This window comes from Equus caballus, chromosome 13 (genome assembly GCF_041296265.1).
Source record: "Equus caballus isolate H_3958 breed thoroughbred chromosome 13, TB-T2T, whole genome shotgun sequence".
NCBI classification, from domain to species: domain Eukaryota; kingdom Metazoa; phylum Chordata; class Mammalia; order Perissodactyla; family Equidae; genus Equus; species Equus caballus.
Genome location: NC_091696.1, coordinates 40,085,812 through 40,104,593, shown reverse-complemented (window position 1 = coordinate 40,104,593; position 18,782 = coordinate 40,085,812). Strand labels below are relative to the sequence as shown.

Below are 18,782 nucleotides of genomic sequence, written 5' to 3'. Positions count from 1 at the left end.
CGTTTGTTAAACATCTTTTTTTTTAAGACACATCGTATCAGTCACTGTAGGAACGCCAGGGGAGTACAACTCAGGTATTGCTCCTGAGTAAATGCCTCAGGAATACCTGTAAATAGACAACCTTTACCCAAGGAGCAAGATGCATGAGCTTATGTATAGTCAGCTAAAACCAGGTTTAAGTTACCCCCCCTTGAAATGGGTGCCTACAACTCAAAGTGATAACAGCAGTTGAAAAAGCTGAATTCATGTCTCAAGTCAGAACTCAACACAGTTTTTGGCACTTAAGAAACGCTCAGAAATTTGTAGAAGGAAAAGGAAAAAGGAAGAAAGGGAGAGAGAGAGAAGGAAAGGAAGGAAGGAGGGAGAGATTGAAGGAAGGAAAGAGGCAGGGAAGAACGGAGAGAGGGAGGGAAGAAGAAAGGAAATGTAATTCACAGCCGCAACAGTAACACAGCTAAGATTTATTATGTGTTTACTGTGTACCAAGCACCCATGCTAAGTGCTTAACCTGAGTGCATCAGTCTTTTTATCGTCAAAACAGCTGTAGGAAACGTGTCCTGTTAGGATTCCGATTGTTCAGAAGGCAAGAGCACTGTTCAGAGAGATTGCCTCTGCTTAGGGTCGGACGGTCAGTGAGGATGGAGCTCAGCCAGTCGTGCTACAGACGTTCGGTCAGGATCTCTATTCCGCCCTCCTCCCAAAGAAAGAAGTGGAATCTGGATTGACCGTCTTCTTGAGTGGTTTTCGAACTTTTATTTTTAAGCCACTAAATCTTTTTTTTTCTCAATTGAAACTTCACCCCAGACCCCAATGTGGAAAATAGGTGACAGAGGCTCCTCTCTACGGAAACCTCCAGTGAGCCATCCCAAGGCCCCAGCTGCCCCACGGAACCCAGGGTTGCCCCAGACACAGTTTGAGAATCGCCGATCTGCATGATGAATTCTCTTTTAAAACGTTTCAGAAATTGTCTCCAAGAACTGCCAAATTACTACCTCCGAGCCTATGTCGTCTTTTTGAATTTCTCATCAGCCCTCTGAAATAAACAAACAGCCTTGGAAATCTGTGGGTAAAGAACCTACTGGGTGCAGCACATCCTTATCCTCCAGAATGTCTCTCTCAAGCCGAGAATCTGTGTCTGCTTGAGGTTTGCAGAGGTGGCCTCAGAGTTTGGTTTGCCGCGGAGGAGTGTGTGCCTTCTCTTCTGTGATGCAGCGCATTTTGACCTTGTTCCAGGACAGACAGGCTGGTAAACCTGGCAGCCTGCCCAAGGTGGTTGGTGACAGTTAGCTGTCCTTCGAACTCAATCCCGCCCCAGGGCTGAAATCTGAGCTGGCCTGACCCTGAAGTTCTGGGAGGCGGAGATCTTCGTTGTCTCCTACCCCCAGCAGAATGTAGACTCTAGCCCTAGAGAAGCAATAATAATAACAACAGTAATAATAGTTAACATTCAAGGATTCTGTGGGCTGGGCTGCCCAACCTATAGTGGATCTATGTGGCTTTCCCTTTACATGGTAGATGTACGTCACTTTCCCTTTATATGGTAGATGTACGTCACTTTCCCTTTACATGGTAGATGTATGTCGCTTTCCCTTTACATGGTAGATGTTTGTCACTTTCCCTTTCTATGGTAGATCTATGTTGCTTCCCTTTACATGGTAGATGTATGTTGCTTCCCTTTATATGGTAGATCTGTGTTCCTTTCCCTTTATATAGTAGATCTATGTTGCTTTCCCTTGCCCACCGTTCATTATCCCACTTCTGCTACCAGTTTCTGCATCAGCCAGGATTTTTCAGTTGCAAGTGACAGTGAGTGCCCTCTTATTTAATCCTCATTGCAACCCTACAGAGTAAACATTGTTATCATCCCAAGTCTTAAAGATGAGGAATCTGAGCTTCAAATTGACCTGCCCACGGCCACACAGCTCGTAAGTGATGGAACTGGGACTTGAAGCTACGTCTCTCTGGTCTCATGTCTGTGTTACTTTAGCTGCTCCGAATTCTGATGTGTTCATGTTGGCGCATTAGGGACATCTGTCTGGTGAAGCTGGAATGGACAGATTATTATTATGTCATTGCCATCATTTGGACAAACCCAGGGGAGTATAGAATGGTGGAAGGAAAAAATATCTGTTCTCAGACACACAAAAGGAAAGTTGAGCTTATCAATTCAGTTGAATTTAGTTTCATTCTCATTTATACGCCAGCTCTTCCCAGCTGAACTGACACTGAGCTGGTTCTTGTGAAGACAAACAGGAGTTAACCAGGCAGAGATGGAGGAAGCGTGTTCCCAGCCTAGGAGAGTATGAACGAAGGCCCTCATTCTGGCATGCAGCACACGTGTCCTGAGCAGTTTCGGTGGGCCACTCTGAGATGGACATGGGGACCCCAAGAGAAAGAGGCATAGGGTTGCTAGGACCTGCCTTGTTTCAGGCCTGTGCTGGACAGTGGGGAAATATAGATGGATCAGACAAGGGTCCTGCCCTCGAGTAGCTTAGAGTCAAGGGACCTCAACATACATAACGTATACTAACGTTAGGGACACAAGCATGTGAGATGATGTCACAGCTTGGTGGAGGACGCTGGGCGTGCCTTTCCTCTGGCACTTCTAAGCAAAGGATCTAGGAACTTCCTTTCATTTACTGAACACCTGCCATGGGCCAGGAACTGTGTCTGCCACAGCCACACCACACAGCAACTCAGAGACCACTGGTATCCCCATTTTACAGATTAGAAAAGGAAGGCCCAGCAAACCTGAGGAACTTGTTCAAAATCAAACAGCAACAAAGTGGCAAAGATCAGACAGAAATTTCTACAAACACCTCTCTGAAAACATTCATTGTAGCTAAGTTTTGGCATTCCCCCTTAAATCACGACCTTTTTTTTTTTTTTTTTTTTGCTGAGGAAGATTAGCCCAGAGCTAACATCTGTGCCAATCTTCCTCTACTTTGTATGTGAGTTGCCGCCACAGCATGCCTGATACATAGTGTAGGTCCATGCCCAGGATCTGAACCCATGAACCTGGGTCACCAAAGCGGAATGTGCTAAACTTACCACTATGCCACAGGGCTGGCCCCAAATTGACTTTTAAGGTTCAATCTTTTGCTGTCCTCCAAAGCAGGCCTTGTCTTGTCCCCCCCAAACCAAATCAAGTAGCTCGTTGTAATCAGTCATTGTAAGGGGATGCATAATTTGGTCAACCAAATGTTCTGCCCATTTGAGATGTCCCATGACATATGAGGACAACCACATTCTGGAGAATTAAAATACAATCCAGGGGGCTGGCCCCGTTGCTGAGTGGTTGCGTTTGTGCACTCCGCTTCGGCGGCCCAGGGTTTCACCGGTTCCGATCCTGGGTGCGGACATGGCACCGCTCATCAGGTCATGCTGAGGTGGCGTCCCACATACCACAGCTAGACGGATCTACAACTAGAATATACAACTATGTACTGGGGGGCTTTGGGGAGAAGAAGAAAAAGAAAAGATTGGCAACAGATGTTAGCTCAGGTGCCAATCTTTAAAAAACAAAAGCTCTGTTTCCGATCTTTTTTTTATGATCCAATATGATCCAGTAGACGTCACACACTCACACATACGCACGTGGTTGAGTTCTTTACTTGTGATTCCAGTGGTGTCCTAGGATCGGGCTTGGCCTCCGGGTGCTGCTGCTTGTCAGTTACTTTCCAGCACAGCCGGCCAGAAGAAGGGCTGACATGTGAAGAGGTCCCCCAATGGAATGTCAGATAAACTGCCTCTTAGAATAGCTTATGTACGTTTAAAATGAAAAATGTGTGTCTTAACAAACGCTCTGTGAAAGCTAAGGCTTTGAGAAACGGTTTGCCAGTTCCTGCAAAAGCGATCAACATGTTTTAATTCTGCATTATTTTCATCAGTAACAAAAAGATAAATCCAATTAAAAGTGATACGGTTTGGGGCCAGGCCAGTGGCGTAGTGGTTAAGTTCACATGCTCCACTTCGGCGGCCCAGGGTTCGCAGGTTTGGATCCCGGGCACAGAACTAGCACTGCTTGCCAACCCACACTGTGGCGGCATCCCACATAAAATAGAGGAAGATTGGCACAGATGTTAGCTTGGTGACAATCTTCCTCAAGCAAAAAGAGGAAGATTGGCAATAGATGTTAGCTTAGGGCCAATCTTCCTCACCAAAAAAAAAAAAAAAAAAGTGATGAGGTTTTATCATCCAGGTGGTTCTCAAGTTTGCTATCTGCCTGTGTAGAGGGAAGAGCTGTCCCCTGGTGTCCCCAGCATGACTTGTGCTTTAGTTCCCCTGATGTTTGACCCATATCACAAGACTCTACCTTTCTGTCTCCCTTCCCTGCTGTCCTGTGTGCCACTTGAGGTTAGGGACCGTAATCACCTTATCCACTGCTGTTCCAGGTGTCTGGCAACTGACCTGTCAAAGAAATGGGAAATCCTGTTTCCCAGGAGAGCAAGCTGAGCTTGCAAAGTCTTAGAGTTATGAAACAGCACAGAACATTTAGAAAACTTCAAGTAATTCTGAAGATTGAGCATGAGGGCCAGCTCACGAACCACCCTGCATGCCTTGCTAAGCAGTCGGGACATTGTCCTGCAGGTGATGGAGAGCCATTGAGGATAGAAGAGGGGGCGTGATCACACGTATATGACTCCTAGCCAGACGATGAATAGAGCGGAGTCTGGAAGCTGGGGCAGCATTTTATCCAGTTCCCTTTTCCTCGGGTGCCCAACCGTGGCTGTAATTATGCCCTCAGGGTCCAGGAAGAAATACAGTATCTGGCTTTTCCATACATTTTCCCCTGTATCTTAGCAAACGTGCGTCTCACTGTAAGCCTTGTCTGCATTCGAATCAGGGATTTCTCTTCTCTATCTCCAGTGTTTTTGCTCTTGGCCTTTCTTCTTGTTGTTCTGGAATTCTGGCTTCCTGAGAGATTTCCTAGTAGATAAGAAGACTCCAGTAAGGTCCAAGCATAAGCCATGCAGAGAGTCGAGGAGAGAGCGATGGCAGTCACTCCCCTGACCCACAAAAAAATAAACCATGTGGAAAAATGGGTCCGAACCCATTCGTGAGATGGAACGCAGTGAGAGGAAATCAAGTGGCTGGGGCTCAGACTTCAGCCAAGCACAGCAGAAAGACCCACACGGGGGACAGAAGGTTTTATCTCTGTCAGTTCCTGATGTGCAACGTATGTTCGACCACGGTCCCCCGGAAAGGAAGCAGGGGCTTCAGAAGGCGGCTGCGGTTTCCTCTGCTCTTTCCTGCCTCTCTTTCTAAAGAAACAAAACACACTCCTGAAGCTTATTCACCACGAGGAAAGCAGAACTGAAAAGAACCCGGACTGGGGACCTGGAGTGCGAGGTCTGAATCTCCACTCCACCCCTTGTGAGACTTTGGCCGAGCCGTGAAATCTCTTCATGTCCTACTCTGTTCACGAGTAAACTAGTACCTGCTGGAGGAGGTTATTGTGACACTACAGGGAAAGGAGGACTTAGCACCTTGTAGGCAACACAGGGAAAGTTGTTTGCAATCATTGTTATCCAGCATTTTCTCATGCCCTGGGGTTCGTTGCCCACATCTGCCCTGCTCACTGGGCAAAGACATGGGGAAGAGCATTCCTGGCCGATGGAATGGAATGGGCAAAGGCACAGCTCTAGAAGTGGACGATGGAGCTCTCTGCCTTCATGGGCTGAGCCCCTGCTCCGGTGGGGCAGGCGCTTTGCTGAGCGGGCACGGCAGCCGCACCCATGAGCCTGGCGTGTCAGCGCTCCACGTGGGCATTTGTTAAGCAAGCCGGTGGATATTTGTTGAGCACCCACTGTGTGTCAGAGAAACAGAATGGAATGAGACCCAGTGCTTGCTCATCTCACGACTCCAGCCAGGCTTCTGAACAGTGTTGTCCGAGGTACCTGAATGGAAAATCCCAGGACTGTTAGCAGACAGATGGGCACCAGCTGGAGCAGCTGCCCTGGGCACTGGAGAGGATAGTTCTGTGCACCCCCACAGCCCTCGCTGCTTGACAGAAGGCTCACTTGGGTTGCACTGGTTGTTGGTACCATGGGGAAGCCAGAAGGCCCCTGCCCAGGCCTGGCCAGCCTGCCCAAGAAGCCCACCAGCCCCTATAGGGCATCCTCCACTCCATCATCTTTGCAATTTCCTTCTCCCTCCCGACGCTCCTGGGGGCAGCCAGCTTGGTTTCTGTGCAACGCTGTGAGCCCCAGCCATGCCCCTGACTCTTGGGGCAGACCCAGTCCATGTCATGTGTCTTTCCAAAAGCAAAGAGAGACTAAAAAGTGCCCATTGCATGAACAATCTTCTAGGAAGTTAATCCTACAGAAATCTATCATGCCCACACATGGAAAGATAAATGTGCAAGGATGTTCATTGGAGCAGTATCTGTAAGAAGGAGAGAAAAGGTAACAACCTAAGTGTCCATCACTAGAGGATTGGCTCTGCTCATTCCATAGGATTCTGTGCAGCCGTGAAAAGGATGGAAGCCACCTGTAGGTGCCGATTAGACGGAACAGCAGGGTATATCATTACATTAAAAAGCCATGCACATGGGTATTCCCTTTTGTGTAATAAAAATGGATATAAATATTATAGCATCGCTATTGCTATTATTTAATTCTCTATCTTGCTGTAGTCTCAGGTTCATAATAATAATTTTGAAAGCATAGGAAAGGGTTCCAGTTGGTGCTTCCACCATCATGGTTTTCTGTACTCATGGGCTTATCATAGAAGGATGGAGTGTGACCTTTCTCCTGTGTTCACACAGCCCTTGGTAGATCCACACACCTGGGATCACCAACTGGCCTTGGTTTGCCCAGGACTGTCTGATTTTCAAACTAAAAATTCTGTGTCCTGGGCACCCCCTCGGTCCTGGGCAAACCAGGACAGTTGACCGTTCTCCACATGCTCCTGGTGGCCTCATTGCCTTAGGAGGTATACAGACAAGAAGTCATTATCGCTTTTTACGTGTAACCGGAAAAACTAAAAATGGTACCTCAGAATGGGATATTATTCAGGCTTAAAAAGGAAGGAAGTTCTGACACATGCTACCATGGGGATGAACCTGGAGAGCATTGTGCTAAGAAACCAGTCACAAAAGGACAAATGCTGTCAGATTCCACTTAAATGAGGCACCTAGAGTTGACTAGTCTATGAATTTGACTGTTCACAGAAACAGAAAGTGGGATGGCGGTTGCCAGGGGCTGGAGGGCGGGGAGAATGGGGAGCTATTGTTTAACGGTTTCAGAGTTTCAGTTTTGCAAAATGAAAAGAGTTCTGGAGACGGATGGTGGTAATGGTTGCACAGCAATATGAATGTGCTTAATAAGACCGAAGTATACACTTAAAATGGTTAAGATGGCAGATTTTATGTGATGTGTATTTTGCCACAATTTGAAATTTGAGAAAAAAAGATACATCCGAGATCGGGAATATGGTTGCATAGGATAAAGCTGAAGTGGTATTTAAATTGAACATATGTATGAAATAGCTGTGTGGATGATACACTAGTGGAAGGAGTTGGGGAAATACTGGCACGGGATATTCTGAGCTCAGATTGAATTGCCTCCTCCTTCATCATCCTCAGCTTGCCCGATTCCACAGTCCTCCATCCACCGCCCTTCATGCCCATTTCTGCTCCACAAATGGCTCGCCCACTGCCTCCAGGAGGGCTAAATCTGCTGCTCTTTGGGGTCTGTACATACCTAGCAGCATCGGGAGTTTGAAATCCCGAATCCTGACATTCACAAAAACTCTGTGCTTAACTTTCGCGTTCGCACTGTCGGCCTCCCCATTGGTCGTGAGCACCTCTGGCAGGTTCTTCTCCGCATCCTGTATCAGGGAAGGGGTTCTGGGCCAGAGCATCGGGGGCACGAGGGACCCAGAGAAATGCAGCTGGCTCTCTCTCAACCTCCTTCCAAGTGGAGGCTGAGCAGGCCCCATCCCCTCCTCTCCCTGTCCCACGCTGCCAGCAGACAGGCTCGGCTGTGACTGAGCTCCTGGGCACCGGGGGGACCTGAGAGCTGCACTAGGGCCCTTCTTCTTGTGCATCTTCATGCCCAGAGCCATTGTGCATTATAGACACACACGATGATGCGATGGCCCCCTGGGAGCCAGTTCCCAACTCTGACACCAGCTAGGAGACTGCGGACAAGTCCCTTCTGGGGGGCATTATCCCAAACCATGCACTGCAGAACATTCCATAAGTATTATGCACAGACAGCCTTCCAAGTTCAAATCAGGTTGGGTCTTTAGATTTGCTGTCCCCAGTTCAAAATGTCTTAAGCTTCTGGTGTTCAAGATGGCAATAATATTAGTATTAAGTGACAGCTAACATTTATCAAGGGCTTACCCTCTGCCATGTGCTACCGCATGGATCTTACATGCATTATTTTATTTCGTACTCCCAACACCTGAGGCTTATTGAGATGAAAGTATCTGGCTGCAAGTCTGGGCTTTTAGGAGGCCGCGGTGGGGAGAAGATGAAGAAGGAAAGAGGAAGAGAATTAGCTGCCAATCTTCATGCTTGACTGGAAGCGGCGCTTCTTCAACTTTAAAGGGCACACACGTCACCTGGGAATCTTGTTAAAAGGCACATTTTAACTCAACGGGTCCTGAGTGGAGCCGGAGCTACAGCATTTCTGTTGGTCCAAAGACCAGGCTCTGAATAGGGAGCATTAGACCACCTGTATCTTCTCTCCTGCACCTGGGGTGGAATTCATTCATTCATTCATTCATTCATTCATTTGCAGAAGGGGTCTAGTCATGAAGAGCAGGAGCTGTGACATTTAGAAGCAGGTTCCAATCCTGGTTCCGCACTTTACTAAATGGGCGTCTTCGCTGAGTCTCAGTTGCTCCTCTGTAAAATGGGAATAAAACTCGCATTATATATAGCATCTTTGTGAATATCAAATGCAATAAAATGTGGCAAAAGTCCGCCCCAGGGCCTGGAGCATGGTGGACTTTCCATAAGTGGTCATGATTCGGGAGCTTATTTTATGATTTATTTATTTATTCGTTTCAACTGAGATTCCTACATGGTTCCAATACATTAAGGTAAATAAATTTATTTACATCTTTCTACAAAGATGTCCCAGTGGCTCCAAAGGCTACAGGGACGGGCTCCAGAGTCCCCATCACGAATCAGAGGAACCAGGCACAGACGAAGACATGCCTTCTAATAATTTCCACGAAAGGTGGAAGGAAATGGGTGAGGAGTCAGACACAAGGGATGCGCACTGTAGGAGCCACTTGGCAGATGACTCCACCAGAAAGGAGGAGTGAGAAATGTGTGTAAGGGGAAGGAGAGCAGCAGAGAGAGCAGACTGGAGCTGGGGAGAATGTCAACAGATCGCAAGCTGTTAATTATCCCGAGAGAACTAAATATTATGTAGGCAATTATCGACAGGCGTCTGAAAGCAACAATAGGAAGACTTGGTCCCCAGCCGAATGCCTTCTCCGCGTGGAGAAGGGCTGGGGAAACAGGCTTGGCATGCACAGCAGGCTTTTCACTCAGAGGGAGAGCAAGGGGGCTGGGGCCCCCGGGGAGGGGGGAGGCAGGGGTCCCCTGCCTGTCCAGTCCAGTCAAGCCAAGCACACGGCTGCTTTGCTTTGAAAAGCGGCTTTACGCGCAAGCTCTGGGCCTGGAATGCACGGCCCCCTCCCCCAAGATGTCATCTTTTGAGACGATTTCATGTGGAAGCATTGCTAAGTAAATTCGCTAAATGCCTATTCATCCCCGTCAGATGGGAACTCGGTGAAGCGGTAAATGTGAAAATGGCCCCAGCTCCGGGCCCTGAAAGGCGCTTTCTGGGGCTGCCCAGTGGAGCTGCAGCCGCTGACCCTGGGAGGCCCGGGGCTGCGCGCGAGGGGGGCCCAGAGCCCCGGCCGGCCCCTTCAGTCCTCCCACTGAGGCCGCTGAGAGGCCCTTATTATTATTCCTGCTGCCAGGGACTCATTCAGAGGTTAACTTGTCCCCGCATTCATCAGGACGACAATAATGAACTGTCGCAGAGAGTAGCAAGGGGGTTGGTAAATAGTAACCGCTAAGACGCGGAAATGGAATGGGCCTCGTTATGGTTGGAAAAGAGAGATGGCTTTAATTTTTTTTCTCTAAGCCGATTTAGTTTCCACCTCTCCCAGCAACTTCAAGAGGCCCTCTGCCCACGAGCTCCGCAGGCCTTGGGATGAGGCATGCGTGGGATCTGCCGCGGAGCAGAGGGGCGGGGCTGTCCACGCGGGAGGTGCACCAGGGCGCAGACACGTGGGGTCAGCCTTTGTCTGCGTCCCTGGGATTCACCTCCGCGCGCATCCCTGGGGCTTAGCTCTCTGCGTCTGTGCGGATTTACCTCACTGCAGACACACGGGGCTCTGCTGGCGTCTGCCGCTGCGAAAACGGCGGGTTTTGCATTGGTGTTTATTTCACTAATGGGATGGGACATGGCAGTGCTCATTTGCGCTGCAGCATCTCTTAACTGCTTTGTGCCCCACTCCGCTGGAATTACGAGTTGGTCAACACGAGTCATCCAATCAGAGAGCAGGGGCTCGGCGTCGCACCACTGCAGGGAGTTGCAGGGAGGTGAAGCGGGTGGGGGCGGGGCGGGGTGGGGGTGGGGCTCGAACCAGATGGTGGTAGGCAGAAAAAGCAGAGCAACTTGCATTTATTGTGCACCTACTATATGCCCTTGAAATCCACCCAGATATCCATTAAATATATATGCATGGAAAGCCTAATGTCTGCAGGACGGCCATGTGAGTTCAGAGAAGGTCACCACTCCGAGGTTAAATGACTTCCACTTGGACACATGGCTGGGTCAGGAGTGGAGGGAGGTCTGTCTCCAGACCTGTCTGCTTCTAGAGCCCAGGCGTGGCTTTCTACAGCACCCACCTGCCTTGCAAAGGTCTAGCCTCCATTCTGTTCCCAGAGATGTCCTTCCTCTGCCTTCACCAGCTCTCCAAATTTGAAACAATCGGTAACCCTTTGGTCTGAGTCAAAATCCCTGAGCAGAGGCTTGATGACAAAGGAGCTGTCACTTCAGCACCATTTACCTGTTTAGGTTTATTCAGAGGCCGAGGCGATTGCGTTTCTGGCAGATGGAGACCTGTGTGACTGCCTTTTAAAATACTGTCACAGCTGTGTGCACAAGCTGATTAGCTGTGACTACACTGCTAGCGCTGAGATTGATGGCGATAAATTTGGGATAACAATGCCAGGACCAACGTCATCCATTTGTATCGCACTTCATATTTTTTAAAGCTCTCTCTATTGGTAGCCCAATGGTTATTGAAGACTTGGTATTCATTCATTCATTCATTCATTCATTCTTCAAAATGCATTTGAAGGAGTCAGTTCAAACTCATCTCACTTTGAGTCATTCATTCATCGCACACATTAATGTAGTTCCTACTATGTGCCAGTGATGAACAAGTCTGACTAGGTTCTGTCCTCAGGGGGCTTACATCCTAGAGTAAGCAAATTTAACACTTTCAAATGGTGATAAGATAGGGATGTAAACAGAGTGATGTGAGAAAGGTGGGGTTGAGGAGGCAGATGCTAGTTTAGGTTGGGTGGCCAGAAAAGGCCTCTCTGAAGAGGTGACGTTGGAAAGGAGACCTGGACAACAAGAGCAAACCAGACATGGAAGACACAGGGCACAATTTCCCAGGCACAGCAAGTGCAAAAGCCCTGAGGTTGCTCTGTATCTGGCAGTGAACCACACACTGATGACTTATTGTTTGCCAAGCCTGGTGCTTGGCACTGGAGATTCCAAAACAAATAAGACACTGTGCTTATCCTCAAGGAGTTCTCAGGATATAGGAGTCTATAGGAGACAAACTCACCAACAGTCCATTTTAATGTAGTGTGATACACCCCGTGATGGTGACCTGTGAAAGAGGATGCCTTATCAGTGCGTGTGCTGTGAAAGGAGGGTACCTGGTTTCTGTGACAAAGAATGGAGCCAGGACTCAAAGTCTCCATGGTCTCTGGAGGACCCTGACTTTCCTCTTGGTTTGTTTTCACAGGACAAATGACCAGCTGGTGGCATTTCTCTCCCGATACCGCGATATGAACTTCCTGAAGTCACACGGCCGGGACAATGCAAGGTAATACCTCGTCCCCCTGCCTTTGTGCAAAATGGAAATGCAAGTCTGAGCAGTCGTTTTGGGGGCTTCCTTCTAGGCTGGTTTGGTGCAGCCAGAGAAGAGTTGAGGAGGAGAGAATGGCATGGCACGGGCGGGCTTCGGCCCTTTCCGTGGAGGGTCTGAAGTGGTCTCTCTTGTCAGCCAATACAGAGATAAAATAGATGTGTCTCATCGTATCATAGCCCTTTACACCTTTTTTCCAAGCACTTTCATGCATCCGTTGTCTCATTACGGCAACCCTTCCAGGTAGGTAGGGCAGCCATTGTTAATTCCCATTTTATTAGTTGAAAGACTGAGGCCTCTATTTTAAGTGATGTCCCAGATCATTCATTCAGTCAGCCAGTCATTCAACAAATAGTCACTGAGTGCCAAGTGTGTGCCAGGCATCCTGCTAGCAGTGAACAAGACAACATCCTTACTCTAGTGGAATTTACTTTCTGGTGGGAGAGTGTCTCATACAAGCAGAGTTGAACTCCCGTCTCCTGACTCGGTGCCCTCCCCGTTGCCTCACTCTTGCTGCCTAAGATGGTGACAGGGATCGAGGCACCCAGAAGCCCAACCTGGCTCCATCGCACCTCCCTCACTTAAAATGAGCAAAGCCAAATAACATCACTATGGTCCAGCTTCAAGCTGAGTCCACATCTCTGTGGCCAGAGATTGGCTAGAAGGGTTGCTGTGTTGAGCGCCCCGTGTAGCAGAGATCACATGATCAGCTTCACCATCCCAAGAGAAAATGCCATTCAAAGCCAGCCCAGGGTCACCCTGACGCCCTGGGGCCTTTTCCTCCCTTTGATCTCAGAGCCTAACCTGGCAGCTCCCAGCATGATTTTACCTTGTTAATGGGTTTTGTTTGGCCCTCGTGCTGGTTTTGTTTTGTTTTAATTCAGGTGCTTCATGGGAAAATTAATAGCCCCACTTAAAAACAACAATATTTTCCATGAAAATCCAGATTTCCAGTTCATCTCCAAAGATCAGAATGTCCACTAACTCTGTGGCTGAATTTTTTCCCGGCCGTCACCATCTGGCTCTCAGACAAAGCCCGTGTTCTCCCCATCACTGTGGCCCTCACCTGTCCGCTTTCCCTTCCTGGCCCCGTTGGCACTTCAGTTTGCAGTCTCTGCTGTGAGTGTTCTCCGCCACTGCCGATGGAGGTGTCACTTTGGCTGGCTCTGTAACTCATTTTTCCCAGTTATCCACAGCAGGGATGGGACAAAAACAAGCAGTGGGTTCCATTTCCTGAGCTTTCAAGAGGGAGCCCCAGAATCCTTTTGTTGTATCATTTTGCTACCTTTTAACTTTGATTTCATCCAGCGGACTATTTCTGGATTGTTCCTGTCCTACTGACAGCCTGCATTCTCTACCTTTAAAAGGAGCCCCCAGACTTGAAGATGCTCTGTAAATGAGCACAGATTGGTATAGCATGTTCCAGCTGCCAAGGGTGGAGAGCCCTGGGCGGATAAACAAGAAGAATTATTTCCACCGTGTGTTGTGTTCCTACTAAGTGCCCATTGCTCTGCTGGACCCTTTGCCTGCAGGCTCCAAGTTCATTCTTACAGCCACTCAATGCAAAAATAAGAATTATTATCTCCATTTGTCAGGAGAAGTAAGGAAGTCTTGGGGAACCTAAAATGATTTTCCCAAGGTCACACAGCTGGGAAGTGCTAGAATTTGAACCTAATTCTCTGGCCCCAAAGCCCGTGGGAATGAGGTGGAGCTGAGCAAGAGTCCATGGAGGTGGTTAGGTATCAGAACTGGCCCAGATATTGGCGTCTGTGCCCTTGGGCAGAGAATGAAGACCCTTCTTCCCCTCCAGGTAGCCTGGTAATACATGCTCTGTGCAAACAAAGTTCCATCATGGGAAAGGAGCCATTGTAAGTTGATAGACTTGTGTCTGAATGATATCCACCCTAATATTGTTTCAGCCTAGTCAGTATTTATTCTGTCTCTACTGTTTCCAGGCACTGTGCTAGGAACTGGGTTAAAATCATGAGCTTTGACGTTACTCTTCCTGGATTGGTGTTCTGCTCTACCATGTCCTTGCTGTGTTGCATTGAAAAGTGACTTAACCTCTCTGAGCCTGTTCCGTTACCTGTACAAAGGAAATATTGATAGACATACACTCATGAGGTTGTTGGGAGGATTAAATGAGATGCTGCATATAAAGCATTTGGCATATAGTAAATGCCCCGTGATGATGATGGTGATGGTGATGATGATGCCATTGCCATGATAAGCATAGGACTAAACTATTGCTGGTGGGAGAAAGAAATAGATAGTATATGGGCCAGAGTTGTGCCTCTGGGTATGTGGGTACATCCTATCTAGTTGATGTGCATCGGTGGCTGACAGATGGTACCCAAATGGCACAGGACAGGATGAAGGCTCGGGCTAAGGAGATTGTGCTTACAGCTCCGAAACCCTAAATCCCAGAGCTCTTGGTACAAGAGAAGCTCACAAGTTCCAACACCCAGGAATGAGTCCTTGGCTGGGGTTCTCTCACTTAGATGGATTAAGGGCAGTAATTTAGTATTGATTTAATAGTAAAATGAGCCAACATACCATCATCTGCCGTGTCTCCTCTTTGTCAGCTGAGGCCTTACCTGCTGCATGAACAAGCCTGGCCACTGCCATCTTCCATTGCCTCTCCCCAGTGTGTGGAGCTGGGCATGGCTTAGCTCAGATTCTTGCACTGGCGGTGTGTTGGGAAGGACTCTTTTGGTGGCAGGTGACCAAGACCCAGCTCAACTTAGCGTAAGCTGTAAAGGAAGTTGTCGGATAATGCAACTAAAACATTAGGATCTGACTTCAGGTATGGCTGGGTCAGGCAGTTCAAATGGTCTCGTCCAACCCAGACTCAGTTAGTTCTTTTTCTTTGGCTGTTTAATTATTTTTTATTATTCTGAGAGAGTGTTAAAGTAAAATAAACACAGCAAATAGCCATTCGGTTCACTGGCCAGAATCTTATCTTTTTTTTAAGTTGACATATAATATTGTATTAGTTGCAGGTGTGCAGCATAATGATTCGATATATGTATATAGTGCAAAATGATCACCACAATAAGTCTGGTTAACATCCATTATCATACATAGTTGACAATTTTTTCTTCTTGTGATGAGAACTTTTTAAGATCTACTCTGTTAGCAACTTTCAAATATGCAGTACGGTATCGTTAACTGTAGTCACCATGCTGTACATTAAATCTCCAGGACTTATTTATTTTATAACTGGAAGTTTGTACCTTTTGATCCCCTTCCCCCATTATCTTCTGTTATTCTGCTTTCCTTTGTGTTGGTTTAATTTTCTGGCTCCAAATTCTGACCCTTCACAACTTATTAGCCTCATTTTACCGATAAGGGACTTGAGACCCAGAGAGGTCAAGTAGCTTCCCTAAGTTCACACAACAAGGGCAGGGCTGGGCCTCAAACCCAGGTGAGTGTGTCCCCAGCCCAAGCTCACAATCCCTGCGTGGTGGGGCCTCTCTGAGTTCTGGTCCTGCTTCCCTCCAATGTGCCGGATGGCTTAGAGGCAGCCACTCTGCTTCTCTGGGCTTCATTTTCTCCCATCGAAAAGCAAGGGGGTTAAACAAGATGGTCTCTGACACCCCTCCCCATTCTGATGCTCCATGCCTCTGGACCGGCCCTCATAGACGGCAATGTGACAGAGGCAGAGAGCTTGAAAGATAACAAGATGTGGAGGGACAAAAGCAAGCAGTGAGATACAAAATAGGCCACGGGGTGCCTCAGATTTTAATTCCACGTGGTTCCTAATAGCAGTGTTGACCTTCTGTTCCCATCTCCAGCCTTTAGCTGCCAATTTGGACTTCCAGCTCCTGCTGTGAAGAGATGGCATAAAGGCAAACTAGTATTTTCGTAGCTGCCAAATTGGTCCTGACTGTTCCTGTAATTAAATGATGGGGGGGGGGTGTTGTGTTCACTGTTTCTCCTTGCTTTCCTCCCGAAATAAAGTAACCAGATCTATTGAAAGACACGTAGCACAATTAGCGTTTTCCCTGATGGCCTCGGCAGGGCTAGCAGAAACAGGACCCCGAAGTCTCCTTGCAGCCTGAAGAAGAGGGTCTTTGCAAACATCCCCAGGAGCTCCTGGCTCCTTGCAGGGAGCGTCGGAGAAGATCCCCAGATCTCTGCAGCCCACTCAAGTCTCAGTCTGTGGGGACAGCCCCTTACAGGGAGATGGAAAGGGAAAATCATTTCCCTTGGCCAGAATAGGGTTTTCTCGAGGACTTTTCCTGCCTCGGTGGTTTAAGTTCTCCACCTGATTCGAGGTCACCAGGGCCCCCGCGCTGAGCCCTGGGACAGTGTGGCGTAGTGATGAAAACACGAGCACTGGAGTCCAGCCACCTGTGTCGAAAGGCCAGCTCTGCCATGTGGCAGCGTGGGACTTCAACAAATGGCTTTGACTCTCCATGCTTCCATGTCCTCATCTTTATAAGATCCGGACAGTGATGTTGGGATTACAGGGGACAGAGCATCCTCACTGGGTATCCTTCCACGGGAAGGCACCGAGCCAGGCACTTTGAAGTACGTTATCTCATTTCAGCCTCACTTGGCAGGTATCCCATTTCAGAGATGAGTACAACTGAGGCTTGGAGGATTACTTTAACTTGCTCAAGGTCCTATGGCTCATAAACAGCAGAGCTCGGATTGGAATCTGGTTCGGCCTAACTTCAAAACCTGTGTTCTTTGTCACCCCGTGATTAGTGACTGCATCTGAGAGGACCTGTAGTTTTAAGTTCTTGGGATGTACAGATGAAAGGGCAAAATTCTGCTGACTCTAAGCAGAATCATTTTTTAAATGAGTGGGGGAGGGACATCAGATCCCCCCCCCCTATTTCCTACAGTCAACATATCCCAAAGCGTCTTCATGATTATTTCGAGTGGCTCATAAATGGGCATACTGGGAAAGTTAGGTATGGATCTTATGTGTAGAAACTAAAATTCATATAATTAGCCCATCTAACCCATGACTTCATGCATATTATGCTTGGAATATACTAGGTGTGTGACCTTTGGTGACTTACGTGAATTACCTGTGCGTCAGCTTCCGCATCTGTAAAATGGGAATGATGATAAGACCAACCTCGCAGAGTTGTTGCAAGATTAAATGAGTGACTATGGATAAGCTCTTGGAACTATTAGTCGTGCATATTAAGTCGATGATGATGACGCTGACGACGATGATAATGATTGGTGGTGATGATGGAGAAAAATCTTGAAGATGGTATACAAATGATGAACATTTTAGAAACACTTTCTACAACCTTAGGGAAACAACTAGCATTTCAAATGTAAGAAAATTAAATCAGTGAAAGCTAGGAGGGGTCCCAGCCCTCCGGTCGAAGTGACATAAGCCAATGTCTTCCTGTTCCCAGGTCTGGATGCCACCTGCTGGAGGCTACACGCCCCCCTCAGGTACCAGAGTGGCAGCTCCAGCAGCTTTGGCATCTCCTTCTCTCTGACATTGAACTAATCTTCAGGCCCAAACTTCCCTGGATGTATAAACAGGCAACTATTTAGCCAAAAGCTGGCAAATCCATCGAGAGCCTGGCCAGGAACCTCCTCCAAGCAAATCTGCTTTCAGGAGGCCCTTTGGTGCCAACTTCCTTATCTAGACAAGGGCTCTCTCCCCAGCTGTCTGGGGGCACCATGACTGATGCAAGGAGATAATTAATCTCTCATCTCCAGGGGGGAAAGCAGATTGTGTTTCCTTTTGCTTTTCTTAAACCCAACTGGTGAGTTTATCACTGTTCGCCTGTCCACTTTATTTAATCCAGTTATGGCAGCCACCTCAAAATAAAGGTCAGCATCGTGCAGCCGCCCACACCAAGCTGTGTGTGCATACCCACTCTCGGCCTCCGCACGGATTTTCAGGTCAGCTCTGGAACTTTTCTATTTTTTCCAAACAATACACGTAGAAGTTAGACAAAAGACTAGAAGGAAAATATGTTCACAGTGTCATCTCTGAGAAGTAGAGTATGAATGTCATTTTCTTCTTTGCTTTCTTTTTATGTTCCAAGCCTTCTATGAAGGACGTGCATTACTTTTATAATCAGAACAAAAGGCAGTAAACATTTTTTCTTCAATGTGTGAAATGTGGAAAACTAATTAGCCTTCAGTGGACCTTTAGACTCTTGCGGGTGCAGGCTGACTGGGGGCCCCCAGTGCTGCAAAGAGCATGGGCCACCGAGGTGGGGACTCTGGGTCCTGGGAAGTGGGCCCCTGACTTACGATGTCCGCTCAGGCTGCTTTTTCTTCCATCTTTGAATGTCAAACTCAAGTCAGCTTTCTTCACACAGGGTGTGTGATAATAGTTAGATGTGGAGGGTTTATTCTGTGCCCTAAATGCCTTACAGATGTTAATTCTTTCGGTTTTCACAATAACCCCTTGATGTAAGTGAGTCATCATCATGCCCGTTTTCTAGATGGGGACACTGAGGCAAGAGAGATGAAACAACACACAGCTTGAACACAGGGAAACAGACTGGACCCCGGGCAGTCTGGGTCCAGAGTCTGCACTCCTGGCCACTGTGCCCACTGATTCCCTAAGTATGTGCACTGTGGGGTTTCCTGCCACGTCCAGGCCACGTGTACATGTGGATGATGCTCTCCTTCCACCAGTC

General features: G+C 47.9%; 1 protein-coding gene across 1 annotated transcript in view; it reads left to right on the top strand.

Moving 5' to 3' along the window:
* XYLT1 (xylosyltransferase 1) overlaps positions 1-18,782 on the top strand; it is a 303,508-nt gene that overhangs the window by 243,709 nt on the left and 41,017 nt on the right. The window contains exon 6 of the mRNA XM_023616263.2: positions 12,025-12,105. Coding sequence (XP_023472031.1) covers positions 12,025-12,105 — 81 coding nt within the window. The remainder of the gene's footprint in view (positions 1-12,024; positions 12,106-18,782) is intronic.